Source organism: Polyodon spathula, chromosome 19 (assembly GCF_017654505.1).
Source record: "Polyodon spathula isolate WHYD16114869_AA chromosome 19, ASM1765450v1, whole genome shotgun sequence".
Taxonomy (NCBI): domain Eukaryota; kingdom Metazoa; phylum Chordata; class Actinopteri; order Acipenseriformes; family Polyodontidae; genus Polyodon; species Polyodon spathula.
The window spans coordinates 1,953,953-1,974,548 of record NC_054552.1 but is presented as its reverse complement, the minus strand read 5'-3'; the positions used below and the strand labels follow the sequence as shown (position 1 = coordinate 1,974,548).

Genomic DNA, 20,596 nt, shown 5'->3' with positions numbered 1-20,596 from the left:
CTTAATTGAACTCATAATTTGCTTAATTACACATTTTTACTTGTTTCTAGCTGCTAAACAGTTGCAGTTCAAGTTACTTATCAAATGTAACAGCTAACTTGAAATAATAGTAATTGAGAGCTCGGCTGGAATGAAAACCAGCAGCCACAGGGGGTCCCCAGGACCGAGTTTGAGAAGCCCAGCTCTGTATGATACACACTATCTGGAATGAAAACCAGCAGCCACAGGGGGTCCCCAGGACCGAGTTTGAGAAGCCCTGGTGTAGATGGAATAGATTATGAAGACAATGTTATTAAATAACCTTACACTGTATAATTACTACTGTGACAACACTAAGGCCAGTATCTATTTCACATGAATGTTTCTTTTGTTAAAATGACACAATGTGCAACATTTGAACTCTAAACTATTACCACCCCTAATCCCAGCCCATGTCATTCCTGCTCTTTTCTGTAGGGTATGATTGCGCTTCGCCGAGGAGCCACTGAACTGAACCATGAGGATTACATGGAGGGTATTCTAGAGGTCCAGGCCAAGAAGAAAGCCAACCTGCAGTACTACGCTTGAGCCCAAGCACTGGAGCGCAGAACTGGGTGGACGACACTGAACTGGGCGGGAGACACTGAACTGGGAGGGTGCAGGTGTACGTGTATTCACAGGTGGAGGCTGGGGCAGTGCACAGGCAATAAGGCTGTAGCTGTATTGAGACTTCTGTCTTGTACCATGTAATTATATTGTCCTTCTGATCAACACAGGGATTAAACTTTTTCCATTAACATTGTCAAGGACTTCTCTTTCCTTGTGTCGTTCATCTTGTTTTTGTATTTTCAAATCATGTTAGTTTACAAAGACACCTTGCAGGCCTAGTTCCATTGTCCATGGCAGTGAATTTTCAAAAAATAAACATAGGAGTTAATTGAATATTTTAATGGAATCGAAATTACATTTGTTTTTTTTTGTTGATTTATTTTTTTTAAATAAAAAAAAAAAAAAAAAAAAAAAAAAAATTACAAGTTTAAATACACTGGAATGAAATAACCTTATGTTTTCATGCTAGGCATTGCTTTTTCCTCCTTTTTTAAAATAATGTTATAATAATTTAAATAAAAAAGAATACATTATTAATCATTGGTGCTATATGCAGAAATGCTACTCTGTATATATCAGAATTGTGTTGGTATTTGTACAAATAATGCATCATACACCATACAAATGCAAAACATTTATGTAGTTCTGTACAAAATACTTAGGATCTTGCTTCTAAAATTGGGAACTTTCTTACTGAAACTGTACATTGGCTTTGAATTCGAAGTGGAACGTTTTTTTTGGTTTTTTTTTAGCTTGCTTAGTTCCAAGTATTCATTTGTGCTTTCAGCTTCTCCATTGTGTTAAACCGACCACCAGCCAACCTTGTACTTTTTCATACTATTCACATGGCATGTCTTAAACAACTTCCCCATTAAATGTGAGATTGATGCTTGTTTTTGCTCTTTTAAAAATCTAAGTTTCATGCATTCCTAACGCAATTGTTATTGGCATTTCAATACCGAGTCTTACTCAGTGTCCTTGGTCATGAAGGAAATAATCTCTAACAAGTAATTAAAAAAGTTGACAGTCGTTTGGACTGATGACTTGTGTCTTGGCAGTTAACGGGGCTTAGAATCCTATTGGAATCCCATGTGCCCACTAAGGAATCAGTACCTAGGAAGGGATGTGAAGTGGAAAGCACAATAACAGGCTGTTCTAGCCGCAGTGTACACTCATTCGCCTTGTCCCCTCAATGTGTGTTGGTCACTGATCAATCATTCGCCTTGTCCCCTCAATGTGTGTTGGTCACTGATCAATCATTCGCCTTGTCCCCTCAATGTGTGTTGGTTACTGATCAATCACTGATCAATCATTCGCCTTGTCCCCTCAATGTGTGTTGGTCACTGATCAATCATTCGCCTTGTCCCCTCAACTGATCAATCATTGCCTTGTCCCCTCAATGTGTGTTGGTCACTGATCAATCATTCGCCTTGTCCCCTCAATGTGTGTTGGTCACTGATCAATCATTCGCCTTGTCCCCTCAATGTGTGTTGGTCACTGATCAATCATTCGCCTTGTCCCCTCAATGTGTGTTGGTCACTGATCAATCATTCGCCTTGTCCCCTCAATGTGTGTTGGTCACTGATCAATCATTCGCCTTGTCCCCTCAATGTGTGTTGGTCACTGATCAATCATTCGCCTTGTCCCCTCAATGTGTGTTGGTCACTGATCAATCATTCGCCTTGTCCCCTCAATGTGTGTTGGTCACTGATCAATCATTTGCCTTGTCCCTTCAATGTGTGTTGGTCACTGATCAATCATCCAGCTCTTTCAATTGCTGCTGAAGATTTTGTGCATCTAACGGGATTGTTTTCCTGTTTTGTTGTAGGGTGTTCACAAAGGATTGTTCTACCAAGCTATGTTGTGGAAATATTGTGTTTTTAATTCATTTTGGCAAAGTTTCAGTTCATGGTGAAGACAGTGCTATGACCGGCAGTAGGGAATCAGATATGAGAGAAACTCAATATTGTAGCAACAAGTATGGCTCGACTGCAAGCATACAAAAATGGCACTTGGAAGGAATTTACTCTTAACAGTACTCTGACCCAGGATCTATTCCTGTAAGCTTTGTATGGTACTGTCTAGCACTCCCTTTTACCGACTATTAGCACTGTACAAAGCCAGCATGATGCCGTATCTAAAAAGCTCTTGATACCCACTTTGGCTTTATTCCTCTTAACTGCTGAGAAAAAGTCCTTAGAAACCATGGTAACTAATCCATACTGTCATTCGCCTGGTCTGAATGCAATGCACTGGTAGATGGGTAGCGGTTTATTGGTGCTTGGTTGTGGGCGGGCGAGGGACCTTGTTATGAGTTTTAACACATCAATACTAGACACTGGCTTGAAGCTGGCTTTTGGAAGACAAGTTAAAGCAGGGTTACATCAAGGACAGGTCTGTTCTTGGTTACAAATGTCAGTATTTTAAACAAAAATGCAACCTGTAAGAAAGTGCAGATTCACAATGCCTTAGTCTCTGTCCTCCTTGCTGCATGTCGCTTGCTTAAAATGTAGTTCTTCCATCCCTGAACTTTCTAGATCATTTCTATACTGATGGAGACAGTATATATCACTGGGATCATCATTTTACTAGCAGCACATTGTGAAACCCTTTCTTACTGAAGTGATCATGAAACACTGGCTTTATCTGAAAGATACTCTGCACAGAATACTAAGCTGTCCTTCTGAGTCCAAGCATTGACTCGGAATACAAATAACAAAAACATTGAGTTCTGAGATTCTAAGCCTGGTTATGCTTACCTTGGCAATCTTTCCTCTTGGGTTAATCTTTAAACAGTAACCTGTGACTTAAGTCCGGCATTAAGGATTCATTATTAAAAGTGATTTGTAAATTTGGAGGGCAGAGAATATAGTTTTGTTTTTGTTTTTTCTGTTTTTTTAATTTTAGGTTTACATTCTTCCTCCAGGGGGCGCTGTAGGGCTTAGCTTTACCTGATAAGGTCACTGGCAGGTTACAGACCGTTTTTAGCCAAAGAACGTTCAAGCCATTGACGCATTCTATATGTGCGGTCAACTACTGCTTTTATATTTTCTGTATGCACATTTATGCAGCGCAACTCCTTCAGCCATTTGAAAGCTGAAAGCACATTTCAGTGGGTAATAATAATAAAAAAAACAGTGTTCAACTAATAACAATATAAAGTCCACATTAAATATTGTTGTCTTTAACAATCGACAGTTTATGCCAGCATAATATTTTTTTCAAGTAACCAATAACAATCACAATACAGTCCAACCCGACTAAAACACACATCGGACAGAATTTAGCTTCCACAATTTTTTTTTTCCACCCAAATAGTGAAAGAGATGTATTTTTTATTTTTTTGTTGTTCTGGTTTATGTTTAAGTTCCTAGAGAAGCACCATTATTAATCAGAATCTCTACAAAGCAGTCACTTGCGCTTGGGCATAAGTGAACAAAAAAGTGTGGTCGGGTGTGGCAGGCAGAGGACCCCTCCTCTCCAGTCACTGTGGTTTGTACTCGCCAGTATTGTCCGAGCGATGGCTCGCAGTGTCCTTGTGGCTGTGCTTCCCGCAGGGTGTCAGACTGTGCCATTCTCCAGCCTTGGCTTTGGTGCCATTGTGCGGGGGGCACTGAGGGAAGGGGCTAATGTACACAGGAATCCGGCTAGCAAGGTCAGCCCCAGCCCACCCCAGGCACAGAACATAGACCAGCCGTAGCCATGGCTGATATCCTCCGGCAGTCCGTACATGTGCCGTGGGTAGCGGGACAGTTCAAAGTTTATCCCTGCTACGCAAGTGCACAGGGAGATGATGCAGCAGGTCCCTGATGGAAGAGACAGCGAAAGTGATTTTATTTAGCCTGTTAATATCCTCTTGCAAAGACTCTTCCCTTCAACCTCTTAGCTATGCCAGAGATCACCCTGTATTATTCTTTACCTCCTGCAACTACAGCACACAAACTGTATTGTTCTAGTCATAATTATTTGCCTGCAAATATGCTGTCTATCATAGATGGGGCTGTTGTTGCTTGCAAGCAGCAGAATAAAACTGGCTGAAAAGGTCTATACTAGACTTAACAACTAAATAAAATGTAGTGATTAAAGAAAAAAAAGTTAATGACCAACTGAGGTTTTCACTGAGTTTTCTTTTTAAATGTCACTATTTCGATACCTGTATTTGAAGTAAGGATTATGGCAGGGTGTACAGTACCTGGCACTGTCATATAAACCTTCACTATTACTTGATGTTTAAGAGTACAATTTTTTGTAATTACTCAAGGCTGACTTACGACAACACACACAAATCCACATTGATCACGGCCACTCCTGACAGGTTTTGAACTCTCAGTCGGTTGCTGTTTGTTTGTACTGAGAGATGTCTTGAGAAAGCCCTAAACCGCTTGCCTCATTTTGTCTGTATTTTTAGACTCAGGGAAGTTGCGTCTCTCTGATGATGGTCTAGTGGAAGAGCTTTTACATAAACAGGCCAATGGGGGGGGAAACTCAGCCAAGAACGCATTAACGAAAGAGCAGCCCCCAGGTTAATGCATCAGACAGATTAGAGAGCGAGAGATACTGCAGGTCTCCGCTCACCCCTGTTAGATCAGGCTGCTTTACAGTAAACAGCCAGTTAGAAGAACAGGCCCTTCTTCTATTTGTTGCTGTGCTTTGCATGTGTCTTTCTAGATTCAATGTAAAGGCAAGCTTGCTTTAAGGAAATGAGATGTACATCTCAAGGGTTCTATCCTGGTTAAACACAAAATAATCATTGAAATTCCTTCTTTGGGAATGATAGATGGAGTCCGATGGCATCTTGTACACTCTTGTAGAAATATAGTTTATTAGCAGGGTGTGTGTGTGTGTGTGTCTAATGCATGAATTGCGAGTATGTTTAATGGAAGGACCGAAAGGATGTTAAGCTATACTGGAAAACAGTTACAAAAGAAGGAACTGCTAAAGAATGATGACAATAGTCTAAGCATCCTTTTTTTCAATATATTTTCTAAAGGGTGAAGTATTTGCCAATTACATTTGCATTGTCAATAATGTCTGTTTCCAACTGCTAAAACTAATATCCTCATAATTGCCCCAAACGCTCACTATCTAACGAACACCATGTCTAATGTAGCTAAGACACCACTGCAGACGGGGCTCATTTGCATTGGGTTATTCATAATCACTGCATTCACGGTACTGAGGATTGCATACTACTGTTCCAGTCATATTAGTGTCATCTGTTTGTACTGATCTGTCGAATATTAACTGTGATTCTCATCAGATTCCGTCATGCCTATACAGCTAATAGGGTTATGCATTACAGGTGCAATGAAACAAGCCTGGAGGGAATTCCACAAAGTATTACATTTCTTATAAAAGTGATCTAAAATCCCTGAGATTATTTCTGCAGCATGCTTATTTTAAATATATTAAAATGTATTTTTACACTTTTTTTTATATACATTATAAGAGCATGCACTGAACACCAGTGTCCTTAAGTATGTAATTGAGGGATAACATTTCATATTTTTTCTGCTCCTAATCTAGGGAATTTAAATGTGTTGAATTGTTAATGCGACACGCTTAATCAAAATAAAAAAGGGGACTTTGAATTTAGGTTGTCTTATGTAATTGTAATTAGAAAATATATTTGTTTTATGTTAAAAAAAAAACAACAACAACAACAAAAAAAAAAAAAAACATGCAATTCCTGATAGTGTACATCCCATGGGAAAAACACAGCAGAGGGAAGTCTGGCATAGTACAAACCTGGGAAAGCACAGGTAAATAGCATCATGGTTAAAACACTGGGAAAGCAAAAAAACTGCAGATTTCCCACAGTACCAACTTTTATAATGGCACACACTAGAGGTGCAATTAGCAACCAATTTCCTAATGGAAAACATATACAAAAGAAATAGTATAAAACAGGACGGTGCATTTTCCCTTTAAAATACAAATGCTACATTATAAAAATGGGCTGTTAAATCTTATTTTAAAGGCAGTGAGAGATGGTGCCACCCTTACAAATCATGGAATTCCACAATTTAGGGGCTCTTGATCTGAACGCTCTGCCATCTGCCTTCTGGCTTTGTATCCGTGGAATACTGAGCAAACCTTCATCTGGTGATCTAAGAGCTTAACGCCACACAGAGAGCCAAGGGCTAGCTACCTGCCACTGTTTACTGGTTCATGCTGCAGCATCTGGGAGCCTGTTGGCTCTGCCTCAAAGCATATGGGACTGTGGGGTAGGTTCTATTCTAAGCAAACCGGAGTGACAGCAACAAACACCTCTAAAAGCTCGCTTAGCTAATCTGGCAGGAGTGCTTCTCACGGGTGTAAACTCCCTTCTGTACTTGGGTCCAGTCATTTATTAATGTAAGCCTGAACTTGTCCCTGCCTAATATACGTAATGAGAAGGAAACTGATCTGCATGCACGTTTGGTTGAATGAAACTTTGATCTGCATGCACGTTTGGTTGAATGATTGCATTTATTTGTTTGAAGTAGAATCGTTTTTTAAACTGCAGCCCGTGGGAGTTTTTCTTTTATCCTATCACTATTCCCAACATGACTTTATTTGTGTTATTTGTATTGTATTTATATAGGGTGTTTATACTGACTTAAAAGCCTACCACGGAGGATATTTGCTCGCTGGTTTTGACAAGCCCCTTCTAGGTCTAAAAGCACAAGATGAATTGTAATGCCATGCTCTTGTGGAGAAAGCAACCTGGGGTATCATTATTTTCTCAATGTATACTTCGCTTGGTTTCCCCGCTAAGGGATGCATCAATTACTTAAAGGTTAGAGATTAACTTCCCTTGCTTGGGTCTGATCCTGCTATTGGCTCAAACAAAACATTAATAACTCCCAAAGGACAACATTTTGATGTTTAATAAGTGTACTTATGGTATGCTTTTTACAAAGCCTTACTCAAGCCCACCATATGTTAGCAAGTGATCAAATGGGAACAAGGAACATTTATATTAGTGTAATTACAACTTCCAGTCTAGACTATTGAGGGTGGGACAGTTCAGCAGATTTAGATCAGGGTGCAAACTCCAATGGTTCTAGCTTCGGGAAAGGTGAATAAAATTAACCATGTTATTTATTTATTTTTCCCTAACCCAAATCCCAAAATGCTGTCTGGAAATGTTAATTTATTTGTAAGTAGACAAACGTTTGGGCCAGTGCCTTCATCAGTGTGCTGATTAACAGCAGGTCGAGCTAGTGTAACTTCCATAGAAAAATAAATGAACAAATTCTGACTGGATGAAATTAACCCCATTCACCCAGCTCTTTATTCAGAAAGTTAGCTTGATTAAATCTCTTTCCCTTTCCTGTTCTCGTGACACTGTTCTCACTGTAAGCCATTGAATTCCTTCAAGCCGTCTGTGGAGATGGTATCCTTAACTGTGTTTATACTGGACTACCAGTCTGGGCAACTTACAAGTCACTTTCTGTTCAAACGCTGACGTGTTAACATGAAAAGGAAGGGCGAGCAAACTAAACAGAACAGCCCTTGTGGTCATGCACGCATGCCCAGGCCAAAACAGCCCTAAACAAACATAAAAACGTGTGCCAGGGCGTTTGTTTACCAGGCTAAGATGTTATGGGCAGGAGAAAAAGAAAAAAAAAAAAAGTATTTTTATTAATATAAATTCAAAGAAGCTTTCAAGCAGGGTAACAGGAAACAACGATATCTGTGCAAAAATAAAATTTTGCTTGGTGATTTTCATTTCTCTGCAGAATTTTGTGGTTGCTGTGCTGCAGTGAGAAGTCTGCTTAGCAGTCAGAACATGCAATATTGCATATCGCCTTCCAAAGTAATGACTTTTATATGAGGGAAAAGGAAAGGGCTGCAATGACATCTAAACTGTAACTGTTGAACAGGGAATGCAGAATGGCTTCTCTGTGAAGTAAACCTTTAATGCAGCAGCCAGTGCTATTCTGAATAGCACAATTACCAGGTATCTCAGGGGAGTCATAATCGGGTTTGAGGAACAATAGTCCCTTTAAGAAAAGAAAATGTGGAATACAGACCTGTTGTACTTGGATGCTTTACTGTATCTTACAAAGCCTAAGTTAATTGATAGCTCCCTTTGTTGTTTTTTTTTGGCAGATTACGCATTGGCTATAATTGGATTCTGTTTTAATGCCCTAAGCAATTACTATAATTCAAACCACATAATTTTATTATATAAAAAAAGACTTTGTTTTATCGACTGATTTTTTTCAACTAAAAAAAAACGAAACAAATCTGCAGTAATAATAACACAAAACAATTAGAGGTAACACAGCAAGCTAAAAGAAATGATAAAAAAAAAACCCAAGGAAATAAAAAACTTTTAAAGACGTGGAATTTATAAGGAAAGTCGAAGGAAAGGAGAAAGAACAGTCACCCTCGATAGGGGGTGTCTTGCATTTGGAGATAAGCTGCCACGGTCCCCGTATCGTTGAGGCTACCTGTTGTATGCTATCTGTTCTTTCTTTTTTTTTTTTTTTTTTTTTTTTTTAAGTTTAGTTGTCGCCAATGGTTTTTACCCCTGTTTTCTCCCCAGTTTGGAATGCCCAGTTATTGGTTGTATTTACATGTGTTGTTGATGTGATTTTGTTACATCGTGAAGTAGGACTGAAATCAGTTCGGTTGTTATATCACGTAAACGCACACATGAAACACTTGCACAATCATTCACTAAATATTTCTGCATTAAAGGTTTTATTTTCAACATGAGCTTGAGAAAAGAGCTGCTATGCATGTGAACCCTCGTTACCATCCTCACCTCATCCTCACACAAGCGGGCACGCATTGCCCTGATTCTCTGATGCAAAAAGACAACCTCATTTCGTTCCCGAGTAATAACTGGGCAGGTGGCATTAAGAAAAGGACTCTGCGTGTCTCACCTCCCATGAGAAACAACAGCCCCGCCACGTACTGCATTAAATCATGCTGCTTGCAGCAGCCAAGGACTCCGATAATCCACCCGAACAGGATAATGGAAACCGCCATCCCGATGAAGCCAGCTGTCATCCGACGCAGATCTAAAAGGGAAAGATAACACCACAAAGGGGAAAGATAACACCGCCATCTCACATTCCCGGGAAATCAAAGTGGAGTGGGAGGGTGGGGTCAGAAGCCATTACAAATTGCTACAGCAACCTTATCAGCAGTTTTAGATTTACTTAATGGATCGGGACCCATGCTGCAAACTGGGCTGCAGCAGCTCCAGGCAGGCTTGTACAACAGAACAAATCAGCCCAGTGACACAGACATAACAGATGCTGGCTAGTACTGATCCCCCGAGCCACGGGGCATTTGCCAAGCATGCAGATATGGGACAGCAAACTAAGGACACCTGAGGATGGCTTATGACTCATTTCTTCAGGAAAGCTGAGCAGTGCAGTGGCTTACCCAGGTGTTTTCCTGAGGCAGAGCATTGCTCTAATGGGGGGCCCCAAGCCTATTTATCTGTTTCTCTGATTTGCTTAGACTGCATCTTCTAATACAAATGAATGACCAAGCCTATGGGTTCAGCTACAAATCTATATGACACCAACTGGAATGCATTTTCATGGCTGACTGTAAACCAGAGCTGTTACTACAGTAATCATCAGAGCGATGGTGAAGTGATAAATGACTGCACTTCAGGTCCTTTAATGCAGCAATAAAATACCTGATGCTGGCATTTTTATAATTTTAATATTATTGATCTGGGTCGGCGGGTAATGCTGCTTTGAGTTTTTGCATTATTACTAAACATCTAGAAAACGCCCTAGAAGTAAAAGCGGAATGTATCTGTATCTGCAAAGGATACTCCTGTCCTTTAGTGGTGCGATCAAAATGCTCAGCAGATTCATATCCAAATGGAGGGCTTGGTTTGATCGAGCGGTACTGCTGGGGATAAGCTGTCAGCAGAATAAACGACTGTGATGATGTGATCGGGACAAGCGCTTACCATGACGCCTTTGCATTTGCTAATTGCATTCCAGTTCGGTTAGCTTGCTGTTTACAGACACGCTGCACAGAAGCTCCCCCCGCCCCCTCAGTGGTGCTGCGTCGGTTTTGTTTTTCATTTTCATTTTGTTTCTGTTAAGCTCTTTCTGTGGCCTCTGGGAATCTACTGTACAGCACCTCTCAGGAGACGACAGACTATATTTGAGTGAATATTCAAGTTTCTGTGTATTACTTAATAGATGCCTTATGTCCCTATTGGGACCAAGAGGCTTAAATGAGTAAAGTATTACAGAATAAGAGTCTCTGCCTGCTTGTGTTCTTGCTGCAGTGACAATTAAAAAAAAGAAGTGATTTCACTAGGCTTGAAAACATCTCTGATGAAACTATGTATTATCATCAATCCATTGTTCATCTGCAGTGTCTCCCACTTATTACTCAATGATTTCTCTTGAACATTTATTTGCTGTTTTAAATAATAAAGTTTTAAACTGGCAAAACTGACAGCACATCTCAAGACACAGTTGTGGACTCTGCTGTCTGTTGGATTATCTCACCCCTCTCCCATAGAGATTTATCCATCTGGTACCCCAGAGTACAGTATTCATCATAATCAACACTTCCACTGACACTGTGTGAGTTTACCACATAGCATAATGTTTATGTAAAATATTTTCACTCCATCATTAATACACGTGCCAACATTAAATTAGCAGACGCTTTTATCAATGCTATTCAGTAAGGACCTTGGTAGAACTACAGTTAAAATGTCAGTAAAAATTTCCAGGAACAGTGATCTTCTAAAAAAAAAATAAAAAATGCTATTTTTGTTTAAAGCAGCTTTATTAAACTATACTTACTACATGTATATTTCTTAGTTGTTCTAGGTTTGGCTGATAAATAGATCCATTGTCGTGGAATGCAAAGATCAAGATCCAACTATTTGATCAGATTGCTAAAAGTTCTATATCCTGTCTGTTTCTGTCCACAGTGCAGTGGCTTATCTCAATAACCCATTGCCCTGTGACAGAAACAGAATCGATTCCCCCCCCCTATTCTGTTGCCACCCACTAATCAGAAGGCTGCAGGGTTGCTGTGGAGATGATTACTTACGCAGTGCGTGCCACTCGTCCTGTCGGATTGTCTTGGTGATGTTGACGGGGAAGTTCCTTGGAAGAATGGATGAGGAGTAATGGTACTTCACTGGAATACAGCGCTGGATCATACCTGCGATAGAGCACAAGGGTGAACAGGGATACCCAGCAATATTCACACACAGGCAGACAGACAGACAGGCAGGCAGGCAGACAGACAGACAGGCAGGCAGGCAGGCAGGCAGGCAGGCAGGCAGGCAGGCAGGCAGGCAGGCAGGCAGGCAGAGACAGACAAGCAGGCAGGCAGACAGAAATTACTATTCTGTATGACTATACTGCAGCATTTAGTTGTGTGTGAGAGAGTCAAGGATATTTTAGAAGTTCAGTCCACTCTTTGCTGTGTTTGCTGAATTTACCTTGTTGTATTTATTTTTTTTTTTAAAGAGATGTTGATGCAGCATCTCAGTTTGTCTCAGGTGCAGGAGAGTGTTAGAAACTCTGAAAAGAACAACCCTTCCTCAGAAAACCGCTGCCTTTGTCAAAAGATAACAACTTTCGTTCTGCTCTATTAACCTGGACATACTGAATCAGCACAAAGTTCATTTGCTAGATGAACAGGGACGCTTGAGGTCTTGCATTCTGACATGTTTATGTAGAGACGGTTTGGACGGGATATCTTAACTGTCAGTGGTCCCACATGTCTACCCAATTCAGGTCAAGGACTAAGTGTAGACCGGCTGAATTACTGAAATCCGGAAAGACTTGCTGAATCCTGTTTGCCTGAGCTGAACCGCCTGCCATTTACAAGAATCAGAGCAATCTGAGCACCGCTTCAGCCTGTTCCAGTGTCCTGGGACACTTTCAAATAATAGCGATCTTAAATCTGCAGGACCCCACAACCATGCTCCTTTTTTACATTTAAATATGCCATGCTGTACAGTCATTCTTTGTGTCTACTGTAAGTTCTCTCTTAGCCTAGAATTCTGTGAGGTAACACAATTAAACAGCAGACCCTGTTTATGTGCATTCCCCAAAAGCTCATTTTAGCTGTATGAGACCACACCTTACAAAGGCTTTCACTTAACAAAACAAAATGTGATAATTAAAAATGACCAAACATAGCATTGGCCACCAGTCTCTTGGGTGCTGCTCTCGATAGCCAGTGCACATGTAAATTACAAATAATGAGAAGCAATTAACGTAATAGTCTTTCAACAGAAAAAAACAACCGCTGTTAGAGCTATCCCCATGAGACATTGTCATCCACGCCTAATTATCTAATCCAAAAGGCAGCAGTTAACTATGGGTAGCAGAAATGTATAGCACTGCTTGAATGTGACTGTGTGAGCGTGGGGTGGGGCTGAATAATACACTTAAAGACAGTACATGCAGCAACAATGGAGCTGGGAGAACCTAATACACAAATATCACAACAAATAATAGACGATAAACGGGTAAATAAAATCAACCGACTACAGCGATCAGCAATCACGGTGATTAATTATAGCAATCAAAAGACTGGATAATTAATTAGCGCAATCAAAATAATAATTTGTATACAGGTTTTGTTGTTGGCTGAAAAAAATTACTTGACTACGCCAGCTACTGGTTATTGGTTATGAATACAGATGTTGGATTTGGAGGTGTAGAACTGAGGTCCTATTGTAAGTGACTCTGCAGCAGTAGTAGCAGCTGTGATGCATAGTTCACCCTTAAGTCTCTATAAGTCGCTTTGGATAAAAGCATCTGCTAAATTCCTAAATAATGGAAAACAGGAAAAATAAACAATTCTTATTAGTAGTCAAAGTATTTGGACAAGATAATGAATTACAATTCAGTTAGGACAGATTATTCAATAAAGCTCGGACTAGACAACACTACTATATTATACATATTTGACACCACATTCTTTGGCCTTTGGCCTTGCCTTTTAAGGTACCCCTGCCCGTAAATTAGCTTTCAGACAAATGGAGAGGCTGACTTTAGGGAAACGGTGGGCAGGGGAGCAGGATAGCTGCCTTCCCCTGTTAGACGAAGGGCCTCTGGCTACCATTTTCAAATTGCTTAGCACGTGTGCTGAAACCAACTCTGGACAGGGACTGGAGTTTAAGACTGCATTTTCAGTCTGAGCCAGTCAGTCAGACTGACTGATAGATTCTGGCAGCTAGTTCAAAAAGCTGGGTGCATAATTCATAAAAGCTCTCCCACTCAGTCTCAAGCCAGACTGTAGGAAAATCAAGATGACCAGACAATCAGAATTCCAATGTTTGGGCAGGACTTCACAGAGCTACACTGAGTTCAGTGGGATATATGCTTGGTATTGGGACACCATGTCAGAAATACAGCTGGGCTGCAAACCTGCAAGACGGTTTTATGAGCACAGGAGCTTGGAGTCCAAGGGCTTGTTCCAGGGGCTTGTTCTTTAATTACTGAATTCCAGAGTTGTCCAGTTCCAAGCGGGTATTTAATTGTTTAATTGAACGTAGATGTCCTATTGAATAATTACAGACCTGAACATGTTTTGGAATCGACTAAAAGAGCCGCAATTGAGTACCACTGTCCTATTTACAGCACACACTAGTTAATGGTATTAAGGTTAAGATTGGATCCCATGAATATAGAATTCACAGTACTATACGTGACAATCACCTGCCAGACGAGCGCACCTGGCATGTAACCTTTGTCCTCATTTAGACCTCCTGCATCTGGAACATTTTAACCTGCCTCTTCTTCCTGCTCCTCCGCGCCTGCTGATTCTGTACCTGCTGCTATTCAACAGTGCTGCGTCTGCGCTCCACATTCATGCTGTTTCAAGCAATTAGCAATCTTGTTAATTAAGTATGAAGGGAGATATTTTTGAGCCTTGGCATATAAGCATGTGTGCCAGTGTTTTGTACTAAAATACAACAATTTAAAAACGGCTGCAATTAAAATCAATTTATCACAAATACCAACCTTTAAGGGCTTCTCTAAAAGCCGGCGATTGCTGAAAGAAACCCATTGAGATGTCACAGCACAAATCTTGCAGGCTCATTAACTAGAGATGGTCTTGCGTTTTTTTTTTGCTCATTATCAGTTGAATTGGTTTCAGCTTTCAGTATTACCAGAAACATACTATTAGAATGAATGCCTCCACCCAACACTCCACTTATAGCGTGTTAATTTGCTTTGTTCAGTCTTTGTGGGTCTTTGTGGATCTGTAAATGTAGGTGTACAGCACATCATTCTGCACTCACCTTCTTTGCATTCAAGAGAAATCCTTTTATTTACTGGTTAGAAATGTTTTTGCAAGAGCAACCCGAAAAAGGGCATCAAGCATAAAACCACAAACAAAAAAATCGATCATTCAATAGAAGAACTAGATACCCTTCTTCTATTATGGGCAGTGGTGTAGTCCTAAATCTGAAAGTACCGGAACGACACAAAAATATTGATTGAACTTCTAGTAACGCATATAATAATAATGCATGTGACTGATACAGGCAGAGTGCTTAGGGTGTTTAAATAGGGTGTTTGAATAGGGTGTTTGAACTACCTTGTGGAATGTTACGAACATGATCAGTCGCCAACAATCTGATCAATGGGCCTCTTGTTGTACACTATCTCACTGCATTACGGGAACATTAATATGGTTCGTTCTATTGAGTCATGCCATGCAAATGAGAATGCTGGCTGATTGAATGTTAAGTTTGAGTCAATCTTGCCAGTGAACATTTTTCCCTTTTTTCTACAGTACAACTGAGGCCGTGCTGGGCTTAGGAGGATCTTGGTTGTTTTTCCGCTGCAGAGGCCGAGCTGTGCAGCTGAAGTTGCTTGCATGTAGATGTAGATCATACAGTATTAAGCACCACTGTATTTGAGTTGAGAATGATGGATCCAGAAGTTATGGTTCTTTGTTTTCGTTCTTCATATATTACTGAACACAACTAAAATGCAACGACTGACTGATTATGTAAAGAGGAGAAGAGAGAGGTCATTTGGATCTGATGAGCATGAAAATTGTAATCTCTGCCCTTGGCCCTGCTTGGCTCCGAGACAGATTCATATGTGTCGTGAGGCCAAAAGTTTCACGGTGTGGTTCTATTTCTAACTCCAGTCAGACAAAACTCCACACAGGGTGAAAGTCGACAGCAAACTAAATATTTTGGCACATTTAGGGTTTTTTTAAAGGCATATTTAGTTCTTAAAAAGGTATTTCATAAAGTGGGGACATCCCCACAACGTTGTTTTTCAGGAGTTACTATCTTTGTGGGACATTTTCTCAAATTTTGTCCCCACATTGATAGTAATACTTGCCCACTCACACACACGCACACACACTGACACACACACACATGCACTGACACACACACACACACTGACACACACACACACACAAACCCTTTATAAATCATGCTGTCATTGCTGCAGACAGCAGGAAATACGACAGTTTCAGAAAGCTAGTCACAGCGGTGTGTTATGAAAGTTTAATAAAAGAGAACATTTGGGAAACAACCATGGGGCTGTAGAAAATTAGAATATCATTTACCTTTATGGCACGCTGTAGACAGCCTTCTACTCAATTTCAGAACCCTGCTAATCTTTGCTGAGCTGTAGAGTAATTCAATTATTGCACTCTATGGGATAAGTACCAAGACTGAACTTTTTGTTACACATTTGTTAACCTCCATAGCCCTTGTGTATTAAGTCAAGCGCTGATGTGCTTAAATTCTGCTAAAAACCTAATAATTATCCTGCATTTGCATGCACCACAGTGATCATCTGCTTGACAAAGGAAACTCCATCAGCTGCTCAGCTTATCTATATTTCCATTGCTAGTCAAAGCACTCAGTGGAAGTGGGTTAGATTTGTTTTGTACTGTATGTGTGTATTTGACTCGTCTCATTCATGTTTTGCCCAAGCCCAAGCCTGCATTTGTGGTTCTTGAGCTTTTATTCTCATGGCATCTCAAGTCCAATATCTGGATGAAAGTGGGAGGGGTGACTGGGGTAGGGGTGATTTGTCCAAGGGGTCCCATTTATCCCGATGGGGGAACCCTCAAGTGGAGGTGAAGCTCAAGCCTCTAAGGCAGGGAAGATGAGACACCATCTCGCGGGGGAAGGGGTTAAGTAGAAGAAAAAGGTCACAGACAGAAGCAAAACACATCCCAGGGTTTAATGAGGGGGTAGCGAATGCTCTGCCCCCTGAACCTCACGAAGGCTTACTGTACAGAAGTTTACGAACATGTGGCAGCTGTTCAGCCAGTCTAAGCTCATCCGATTCCTAACAGTTGATTGACCTCAGGTTGGGTCTTAAAGGATCTTAAAGTGTTTCTGCCTCAACAACATGACTAGGTAGGCAACCCATGCCATACTCTAGCCTCTCTGGTCCCTCCCCTTGCACCTTATCTGTGCAGATCCGCAGCAGGGTAGGTTAATTCAAACCCTGACCCTTTGCATAAACAGGATTCCTGACAGATACACATCTAAGGGTGCCAATCAAGACAGGGTTTTAGGTGTGTGGAAGCTGATTCTCTTGTAGCACAAGATAAAGACCTCTGAGACGTGCACCACAGGAGCCTTGCTTAGCCTAGCTTAGCCTTGTGATACCTGGTTCTGACTACAGCAATCAGGCATCATTGCTTCTTAGTGTTAGTTACAACATTAAACAGCACAGCTATAAGCAAAAATATGCAGCTGTTATGGCAGCCGCTGGATTTAAGAAACTGAATACGCTTTCCAGCTAGCACTTGTGATTCTTTCCTAATTCCAGCAGGCTCAGTATGTGTTAATTGCTCATGAAATCACTTGCTTACAGCTCTCCACTGGGAACCAGACGTGTCTGATTGTGTCATATACTGCATGTCAAGCTAAAGAATAAAATCAAGCAAAGGTGGTTCAGGCAGGGAACTCACTTTTAACCTGAGGTCAAGTCACTTAAACAGCAAGCACATTTTAGGCACTTCCAATACAAGAACAAACCGTCAGTTGAATTGAAATACATTTACATTGTGTTTTTTGAAGATCCACTGGTTGACAGCTTTAATAGATTGTGTGGCACTGGCTACGTTACAGTATTACTGTATTAATACAGAAACCTAGTAACTGAGTTTTGGTATTTTTAATATAGAGAGCCTCTTTTAAATTTCAATTGAAATTACTTACGGTAAATCTATAGGAAACTCAGCTTCAGAACTTACCATTGAATGTTTGACTTCATGGAAGTTATTATTTTTAATATAATAATTTCTGCAGCTTTACAGAGTATACAAGCATTGTCTGATATAGCCTCACAGCAAGTGAAGTTTCAGTGAATGCCCTGCCTCACATACTAAACAAGGATTTCATGTTAAAATCATTTTTTGCAATGTATTCCTTAACACTACAATATTCTGCATGAATTACATGCTGCATGTATAAACACATATTCAAATATTGTGCTGACTAGAGAGCTGTCAGCTCCTTTAATTGAAATGTTTATTTATATTCAGAGTCAGTGACAAATTTATTTTGTGAGCACACTATGAATTATGTATGGCACTACTTAATATATATAGTTTGTGTGTGTGCATGTGCGTGTGAGTGTGGGTGCATGTAACATGTATTATCCAAGTTGCTTGTTTGGTGGCACAAAAGATTGAAGTTTATCCACAGACCGGACACAGCAAAAGCAATGTTTGCTAATCATTGGTATTCAAATGACCTTTAAATACAACAGACAAAGTGTGTGTTGAGGCCCTTTGTGTAGCACTGGCACACTGAACCCCATAGTATAAATAGTCTTAATTATGCATGGTGATCGTTTTATAGAAACTGGAGTCTATTCACTTGATCTAAACAGCAGAGGATCTAATAATCTTTGTAGTTAATTCATGTACGGATAGTGTTTACCAAGGCTGAAAATCAAACACTGAACAGTGCGGGGCTCTCTTTAGTGTGTCGGTGGACCCCAGTGTAGTCTTACTGCTTGAGATGTCAGCTGCACATTATAGACTGAACCCCTAAATAAATAATTCCCAGCCATGTTGGAAACGGCATCAAAAGATTTTACAGAATGCCAGTAATTGTCTTCAGATAACACAATTATTTAATGCCATGGGTCCTGTAAACTAATTGGGATGCATCTCAACAAAAGGCAGATGGGTCAATGCATTATCCAAAGCAGCATGCTAATTGACGGCAACTCCACTTGAGATGTGATACATATAGGAGACTGGGTATCAGCTTCCCAAATAGAATTATTTCTGATAGAGAATCAATTATAATGGAATCATTAATGTGAAATTGACTAAAATGTGAGGAACAGACAATTATGAATCTTAATGATATTAAATATGGTCTCAAACAGTCCCTGATTTCTAGATAATTTCTTTAATGTTTAGTAGACAGAAACAAATACCCCTGTGTGCCTCTAATGCAAGACTATTGCACGGTTCCTTTAAAATATAAGCTTTATTCAAATATCTAGACATAACATACACATAGTATTGCATAACTATGTGTATGCGAGAGAATCTCTCTCTCTCTCTCTCTCTCTCTCTCTCTCTCTCTCTCTCTCTCTCTCTCTCTCTCTCTCTCTCTCTCATCAGCTACCCAAACTCTCCCGTACCCGGATGTAAATCAATAATTAATTATTTGTTCTGTTTTCTCTGCTAGCGCCGCCGGACCATCAACCCCTTAACCACACAGCTACCAATATGCTGCTGCTGTCAGGCGAGCCTATACAACAAATGTGTGTGTCTTCACTCCCCCTGTAGACTTTTCCTCCCGCGTCTTATGCTGTTTGGACCGACTCCGAGCTTGGACGGGAGTGAGAGAGAATGGGGGACCGGGGTAGCGAGCTCGCTTCAGGACCCTGGACAGAGCTCACATTTTCTTATTACTGTAACATACAGCAAATAAGACAACCGCTGCTTTGTCCAAAACGCGGTGAAAGGCAGACAGTGAATATACGATTCATAATATTAATAATACTTTAAAAACCTATTAAAAGAAAAAACAATAACACATAACATAACAAATACTGTACCTTTATAAATGAGGTCCTCGGTCTCAATATCAAATCCCTCCCGGTGACACCGTCTCCACAGCCCCGAAATGGTCGAGTTAAACTGCCGGCTGCAATGATACTCCATGGCCGAGGAAGCGGCTAAGAAATGCCGCTTGACTCTAGGAAGTAGCACACTCTCATCTCCCTTCCCTTTGCTTTTATCCCTGGGCTGCATGCGGAGGGGAAGGTTGTGATTGGAAATATAGATGTATCCCGGGTCAGTTCTCTTGTTGGAATAATTCTTACACCTTTCCCGGTGCCTCCGAGCATCTGTTTCGTACCAATAGTCGGTGCAGATAGCCATAGCCAGCAACCCTAACGCGCATAACGCCAAAAACAGCCCGGTGCTCGTTACAATCTTCATGGCAGCCATCTTCCCCTCTAGCGGGAGACTCCAGAGAGAGAGAGATACGAACTCCTTCTTTGGTTCCCGGCAAAAACTAACAACAGCAGCAAAATAAATATAACGACAGCTACAGCCTCCTACAGCCTGCTGCTATCCTGGGCATGTCGGGTGCTATTTATCGAAGCCCGCTCTCAAGATAAATGCTTTCCTTTGTTTAGGTTCCTCCAGACAGATGTGAGGTTGAGCATCTGAGGGGATATGGTTGATGATGCAATTCTTTCTCTTTCCTCTTGGGATTTGATGTGGCAAATCACAAGAGTAGTACAAGAGCTCTCTGGCATCCGGCTCCTCAAATAGATTATTTTCGAAAATGTAAACTGTATCACTTACAGTCGCTGCTACTGGAAAGAGAACGTGGGTTACATTTAATTAGGTAAGACCCCTGAAATAAAGATTTAAACCTGCAGACACACAAACGTGCACACCTAACTTCATACATACAACATGCATGCATGAACACATGTCTGCATACATCTACCAGATTATAAGCAGTGTATAGCCTACGTTTGAGTTGTAATTATATGACTACCCATGTTTTGTTGTGGTTATA

The 20,596-nt window shown here is 40.6% G+C and overlaps 2 protein-coding genes across 2 annotated transcripts in view; one reads left to right on the top strand and one right to left on the bottom strand.

The window, feature by feature from the left end:
- Positions 1-567, top strand: part of LOC121294984 (cytosolic carboxypeptidase 2-like) — a 6,086-nt gene extending 5,519 nt beyond the window's left edge. Inside the window, exon 9 of the mRNA XM_041219248.1 lies at positions 457-567. Coding sequence (XP_041075182.1) covers positions 457-567 — 111 coding nt within the window. The remainder of the gene's footprint in view (positions 1-456) is intronic.
- Positions 568-1,980: 1,413 nt separating this feature from the next.
- LOC121294297 (transmembrane protein 178B-like) lies at positions 1,981-20,233 on the bottom strand. The gene is made up of 4 exons (XM_041217881.1): positions 19,620-20,233; positions 11,632-11,745; positions 9,471-9,608; positions 1,981-4,394 (listed from the first exon to the last, which is right to left on the bottom strand). The coding sequence occupies exons 1-4, from the start codon at positions 20,011-20,013 to the stop codon at positions 4,150-4,152; spliced, it is 891 nt and encodes a 296-aa protein (XP_041073815.1). The 5' UTR covers positions 20,014-20,233; the 3' UTR covers positions 1,981-4,149.
- Between the last annotated feature and the right edge of the window lie 363 nt (positions 20,234-20,596).

What these genes read in the sequence shown, in the direction of transcription:
- LOC121294297 (XM_041217881.1), bottom strand. Translation starts at nt 20,013, where the DNA reads ATGGCTGCCATGAAGATTGTAACGAGCACCGGGCTGTTTTTGGCGTTA. An exon ending in GGACGAGTGGCACGCACTGC is followed by an intron (nt 9,609 to 11,631) that starts GTAAGTAATCAT and finishes TTTCCCTTTTAG; the next exon opens with ATCTGCGTCGGATGACAGCT. An exon ending in GCTGTTGTTTCTCATGGGAG is followed by an intron (nt 4,395 to 9,470) that starts GTGAGACACGCA and finishes CTCTTCCATCAG; the next exon opens with GGACCTGCTGCATCATCTCC.